This window comes from Leucoraja erinacea, unplaced genomic scaffold (genome assembly GCF_028641065.1).
Source record: "Leucoraja erinacea ecotype New England unplaced genomic scaffold, Leri_hhj_1 Leri_459S, whole genome shotgun sequence".
Classification (NCBI taxonomy): Eukaryota; Metazoa; Chordata; class Chondrichthyes; order Rajiformes; family Rajidae; genus Leucoraja; species Leucoraja erinaceus.
In genome coordinates this window covers 26003-33107 of record NW_026576360.1, presented here as the reverse complement: position 1 = coordinate 33107, position 7105 = coordinate 26003, and the positions used below count along the sequence as shown (strand labels likewise).

General features: G+C 44.4%; 1 protein-coding gene across 1 annotated transcript; it reads right to left on the bottom strand.

The window, feature by feature from the left end:
- Window positions 1–393: 393 nt before the first annotated feature.
- Window positions 394–4278, bottom strand: LOC129693883 (interferon-induced protein with tetratricopeptide repeats 5-like). The gene has a single exon (XM_055630624.1). The coding sequence runs from the start codon at window positions 3330–3332 to the stop codon at window positions 1899–1901; it is 1434 nt and encodes a 477-aa protein (XP_055486599.1). The 5' UTR covers window positions 3333–4278; the 3' UTR covers window positions 394–1898.
- Window positions 4279–7105: the final 2827 nt, after the last annotated feature.

Sequence of the window (7105 nt, the reverse complement as noted above, 5' to 3'; positions counted from 1 at the left end):
TCTGTCATATGTCCTGCCCCCAGTACCAGCTTAGCTGGGTCCCCTGCTAAGTGTGAAGAATTTATTACATTTTTCACCAGCAAAGTTAAGAACATCGGAACGAATATTTCCCCTCCCATCCATGACCTAGCTGTCTCATTGGTCCGTTCTTCTAAATTAGACTGTTTCCAACCATTACTCTATCCTCCCTTGTAAAGCTGGTCTCCACTATGAAACCTGCTACCTGCCCCCTCGACGTTGTCCCCTCTGCACTTCTGAAGGATGTCATTGCAATAGCCGGTCCCAACATCCTCGCCATCATCAACAATACTCTGGCCACTGACACTGTTCCAACCTGCTTCAAGCACGCTGTGGGCCAGCCCCTTCTGAAAAAACCTAACCTAGACGCCACATTGCCTAGCAACCACAGACCTATTTCCAAACTGCCTTTCCTTTCAAAAGTCCTTGAAAAGGTAATTCTAAATCAACTAATGCCTTACCTTCACCAAATACTATCTTGGAAACTTTCCAATCAGGTTTCAGGGCTCACCACTGCACAGAGTCTGCCTTGTTGAAGGTACATAATGACCTACTGCTCACCATTGACTCGGGTGACTGTGCAATCCTGCTCCTTTTCGACATCAGCGCAGTGTTTGATACAGTGGACCACACCATCCTAATTGACCGTCTCCTGTACAGGGTTGGTATTGATGGCACTGCACTGAGCTGGTTCCTCTCCTACCTCAAAGATAGGAGATTCTCTACAAACATAGGCAACTCTTTCTCCTCCCGAGCTAGCCTTTGCTGCGGGGTTCCACAAGGTTCCATCCTGGGCCCCATTCTCTTCTCCCTGTATATACTCCCCTTAGGCCAAGTCATTCAAAGGCACGGCATTTCCTTCCACTGCTATGCAGAAGATACACAGCTCGATCTCCCCTTGAAACCCAACAACCGATCAAATCTATTCAGCCTTATGCACTGCTTCGAGGATATAAAGTGTTGGATGGCCCAGAACTTCCTCCAACTAAACGAGAGCAAATCTGAGGTCATCCTACTCACCCCTCAGACTCAATCAAAACGATAGCAGGCAGCCTTGGAAGCTTTACCCCATTACTCAAACCTCACATTAAAAACCTTGGCGTGATATTTGAATCTGCATTGAAGTTTGACAAACAAGTCAATGCCGTGGTAAAAGCTAGCTTCTTCCAGCTTCGCACGATAGCTAAAATAAAACCATTCCTCCAATTTGACGACCTCGAAAAGATCATTCACTCATTTATCTCCTCCCGCCTTGATTACACTGGCATCAGCCAATCATTCCTGTCCCACCTGCAGTTGGTCCAAAACGCCGCAGCGAGACTTCTAACAGGCACCCAAAAACGGGACCACATCACCCCGATTCTGGCCTCTCTCCACTGGCTCCCAGTGTGGTTCAGGATCAATTTCAAGCTCCTCCTTTATGTATACAAAGCCATTAACGGGCTTGCCCCCACCTACATTAAAAATCTGCTAACCCACCATACCACCTCCAGGACCCTCTTGTCGGCCGACTTGGGGTTACTGACCATCCCGCGGTCTTGGCATAAACTCAGGGGCGACCGTGCTTTTGTGGTTGCAGCACCTAGACTATGGAACAGCATCCCTCTTCCCAGCAGAACTGCCCGCTCCATCAACTCTTTTAAGTTTAGACTTAAAACTTATTTCTCTCACAAGCGTCCTCTGTGGGAGCGCTGTACATATGTATTTATGTAGGTATTTTTAGATCTCTGTACCACTGTATGTAGCACATTAGTACCTGCACTGCTGTAAAGCACTTTGGTCAACGAGAGTTGTTTTTAAGTGTGCAATAGAAATAAAGTTGACTTGACTATCCTTAGATCAGATGAAATCGGTGCATATTATAAGCATCCTTGTGGTGCTCAATGACTATGACGCAATTCTGAAAGAGCATTCAGATATTCTTCATTCTCATGATCCATCCCCAAGGCATTTTCAAAGTATTCAATAGCCTTGGACTTGTTCCCATCCAGCTGATACAGTAACCCTCTCACACCAAGAGCTTTGCTGTCATGTGGAGCATAGCAAAGCTTTTTATCTGCCCACTTCTCCAATTTTTTCTTACACTTTTTCCGATCTTTTGAATCATATTCAATCTTCACCCCTTTCAGAAATAGGCTGATGGCACTTGATTCCGATCCTTTCTGATACAGTTCAAATGACCCAGCCCGTAAACATATCTGCTGTATGTTTTCTGGACGGTTGTCCTCCAATTTCATCAGATTATTGTAGATCTCCTCTGCCTTAGAATACTCTCCATCTATTATGTAAATATCTGCTAAGTCCAGCATTGGTCTAATAGCTGACCTTGGACGGCACTCAGAGGCTTTTCCAAAGCGATATTTACATTGACTGATCAACTCAGTTTGCTGCTGAGTTGCGGGTCTGTGAGGATTTCTATCACCAAGCATGTTCAGTTCAATTTTATAACATATTCCAATTTGGTGGTGTAAGAAGCACGAGTGTGGAATTAATTCTAACGCTTGCTTGAATAGATTGATTGCTTTCTCCACTGCTCCTTCCTCTCTGTAAAAATTTGCCGAATATCGAAGCACATATGGATCCTTACTGGACTTCTGCAATGCTTGCTCAACTAATTTATTTGCTTCTTCACTTTTACTGAATCCTTGCAATTTTAAGGCCAGCAGCACCATGGCCATTGAATCATCTGGATCTAGCTCCAGTACACGCTGCAGATACTTCACTGACTGACTCCATTCATGACTCTCTGGGGTTCCAGAATATGATTCCAGACGGAACAGAACAGTTGCTTTGCCCATGATCCACACCGTGTTATTGGGATCTTCCTCCAGAGCTTTCTCAAAACATTTCATAGCCTCCTCATAGTATTGAGATGCCGATCTCAACAATGACCACCCCTTCTCCCCATACACTTCAGGTATCATTGCTGTATAGAGAGGACCATCAGTGAGCGGTTTACAGATCATCTCCAGCTTGTCGAGGTAGGACTGGGCCTTGTCCAGTTGTCCCATGTGGTAATGCACCCAGGCATAGTTTCCATAGGTGATGATGCTGTTTCTTTCAAATGCATCTTTGTGGTTCTCCCTCAGAATCTTTTCAGCTTCCTGTAAGTTTTGAATAGCTTCCTCACTGTTGCCTTGCAGGCAGTTTACAAAAGCGAGTTGGTTGTAGGATGCGGCTTGATATTTATCTGCAAAGATTATGGCATCTTGTAATCTGTACACCATATCATCCAGGTCAATGGTCTCCTTCTGTGGGCTCCACGTGAAGTGACACTGAAGCTGATCGAGCTTCTCTTTCAACAAATCTCCCATTCTGCTGCTGCAAGAGAAGAAAATTCATCAAATTCCATGTCAGACCACGTGAAGCAGGTCTGTCCCTCAATCTCACAAATATAGTGCATTCAGAAAGTATTCAGACCCCTTCACTTTTTCCACATTTTGTTACGTTACAGCCTTATTATAAAATGGATTAAATTATTATTTTTTACCATCAATCATCACACAAAACCCTGTAATAAATAAGCGAAAACAGGTGTTTAGAAATATTTGCAAAGTAATTAGAAAGAAATGACTGAAATATCACATTTACATAAGTATTCAGACCCTTTACTTAGTGCTTTGTTAATGTTCCTTTGGCTGCGATTACAGCCTTCATGTCTTCTTGGGTATGACGCTACAAGCTTGGCACACTTGTATTTGGGTAAATTTTATTATTCTTCTCTGCAGATCCTATCAAGCTCTCTCAGGGGCATCAATGCACAGCTATTTTCAGGTCCCTCCAGAGATGTTAGATCGGGTTCAAGTCTGTGCTCTGGCTGGGCCACTCAAGGACTTTCGCAGACATGTCATGAAACCACTCCTGGTGGAGTGCTGCAGATATAGTTGTCCTTCTGGTAAGTTCTCCCATCTCCACAGAGGAACTCTGGAGTTCTGTCTGAGTGACCATTGGGTTCTTAGTCATCTCCCTGACCAAGGCCCTTCTCCCCCGATTGCTCAGTTTGTCCGGGCGGCCCGCTCTATGAAGAGTCCTGGTGGTTCCAAAGTTCTTCCATTTACGAATGACGGAGGCCACTGTGCTCTCCGGGACCTGCACTGCTGCAGCAATTGTTTTATACTCTTCCCCTGATCTGTGACTCGACACAATCTTGTCTCGGAGGTCTACGGACAATTCATTTGTCTTTATGGCGGGTTTTGCTTTGACATGCACTGTCAACTGCAGGACCTTATATAGACAGGTGTGTGCCTTTCCAAATCATGTCCAATCAATTCCATTTACCACTGGTGGCCTCCAATCAAGTTGTAGAAACATCTCAAGCATAATCAATGGAATCAAGATGAACCTAAGCTCAATTATGAGTGTCATAGCAAAGGGTCTGAATCCTTATGTAAATGTGATATTAGTTATTTACTTTTAATTACTTTGCAAAAAATTCTAAACACCTGTTTTTGCTTTTTTATTACAGGGTATTGTGTGTAGATTGATGACAAGAAAAATAATTTAATCCATTTTAAATTAAGGCTGTAATGTAACAAAATGTGGAAAAAGTGAAGGGGTCTGAATACTTTCTGAATGCAATGTAGTCAGCACATTAGACAAGCTGCATTTGATTATTTTCTAACGGAATTGAAGCAGTCTCCAGGCAAGACTCTGGGATGGTGTGTTGCCTCCCTGATGCAAGGGTCAATGATGACTGGGAGAGAACATTGGATATTCTAAGAGGGGAGGGTAAGTCCCCAGTGTTGATTGTCCATGTTGATGGCAATGACATATTTCAGAAGGGAGATGAGGTCCTGCAATTTTGGGAGTTGGGTAGTAGGTTAAGTGTAGGACCTCCAGGTTGCCCAGGATCCTCCTCTCACCGTATAGCCATGCCGTAGTGTTGGACATTTCCATCTTGGGAAAAAGGTTCTGTCTACACCATCCATGTTGTAACCTCAAATTGCTACCCATGCCACATGCTAATCCTGCCTCAATCATTGTGATTGAGGCAGTGCAGCGTAGGTTCACAAGATTGATCCCTGGGATGGCGGGACTGTCATATGAGGATAGATTGAAAAGACTAGGCTTGTATTCATTGGAGTTTAGAAAGATGAGGGGGTTCTTATAGAAACATATAAAATTATATAAGGACTGGAGAAGCTAGATGCAGGAAAAATGTTCCCAATGTTTGGCCAGTACAGAACCAGGGGCTACAGTCTTAGAATAAAGGGGAGGTCATTTAAGACTGAGGTGATAATTTTTTTTTCACTCTGAGAGTTGTGAATTTGTCGAATTCCCTGCCACAGAGGGCAGTGGAGGCCAAGTCACTGGATGGATTTAAAAGTGTTAAGGGCCTGTCCCACCAGCATGTGATTGCATGCGTTTGGCACAACCAAACGGAAGCGGAGTTCGCGCTACGTTCGCGCTAGTTTGCTTCAGCACAACAGAACATAGTAGGCATTTACTACAAAAACAGATCAGTGTGTCCATATGCCATAATATAAATATATACACACATGGATAAATAAACTGATCAAGTGCAAATAACAGGTTATTAATAATCAGAGTTTTGTCCGAGCTGGGTTTAATAGCCTGATGGCTGTGTGGGGAAGTAGCTATTCCTGAACCTGGTTGTTGCAGTCTTCAGGATCCTGTATCTTCTACCTGAAGGTAGCGGGGAGATGAGTGTGTGGCCAGCATGGTGTGGGTCTTTGATGATACTGCCAGCCTTTTTGAGGCAGCGACTGCGATAAATCCCCTCGATGGAATGAAGGTCAGAGCCGATGATGGACTAGGCAGTGTTTACTACTTTTTGTAGTCTTTTCCTCTCCAGGGCGCTCAAGTTGCCGAACCAAGCCACGATGCAACCGGTCAGCATGCTCTCTACTGTGCACCTGTAGAAGTTAGAGAGAGTCCTCCTTGACAAACCAACTCCCTGGAATCTTCTCAGGAAGTAGAGGTGCCGATGAGCTTTCTTGTTAATTGCATTAGTGTTCTCGGACCTGGAAAGATCTTCAGAGATGTGCACGCCCAGGAATTTGAAGTTCTTGACCTTTTCAACCATCGACCCGTTGATATAAACAGGGCTGTGGGTCCCCATCCTACTCCTTCTAAAGTCCACAATCAGTTCCTTGGTTTTGCTGGTGTTGAGGGTCAGGTTATTGTGCTGGCACCATATGGACAGTTGCTGGATCTCTCTTCTATATTCTGACATCCCCATCAGTGATACGTCCCACAACAGTGGTGTCGTCAGCGAACTTGATGATGGAGTTCGTTCTGTGACTGGCTACGCAGTCATGAGTATAGAGTGAGTACAGCAGGGGGCTGAGCACGCAGCCTTGAGGAGCTCCCGTGCTGATATTCATCATTGGGCCCCCTTTAAGGGTGGGTGAGACTCATACAAGAAGGATAAGTTTCTCCTGAACTGGTAGGTACCCAATATCTCATAGGAAATTATTCTAGTGCTACGCGATGGAATTTAAACTAGAGTTTCGGTGAGGTGGGAAATGGAGCAACAGGTCAGCAAATGGAGAGACTAATGGGAAGATGGAGGTTATGTAAAGTTAGTCCCAAAGAAAGGACAATCAGGGACAGGTTAATGAACATGGTGAGGCTGAGGGGCTGAGCTGAGTTTATTTCAATGCAAGTAGTATTTTGGAAATAGACGTTGAACTTAGAGCCTGAATCAGTCTGGAGCCTGTATAGAACGATGATGTTGTGACCATTATAACTTTATAGTCTGAAGACTATAGACCATCAGTCTGAAGAAGGGTTTCGGCCCGAAACGTCACCTATTTTCTTCGCTGCATAGATGCTGTTGCACCCGCTGAGTTTCTCCAGCAATTTTGTGTACCTTCGATCTTCCAGCATCTGCAGTTCCTTCTTGAACATAACTTTATAGTCGCTTGGTTGTGAAAGGGACAGGATTGGCAGTTTAATGCTTCAAGGTTTTGATGTTTTAGACATGATAGAGAGGGAGGTAAAGGAGGTGGAGGAGATGCACTACTAATAAGGTAGAATGTCACAGCTGTACACAGGGAGGACTCATTGGAGAATACATCCACTGGGGAAATATGGTTGAGGTAAACAATAAGGAAGGTGCAGT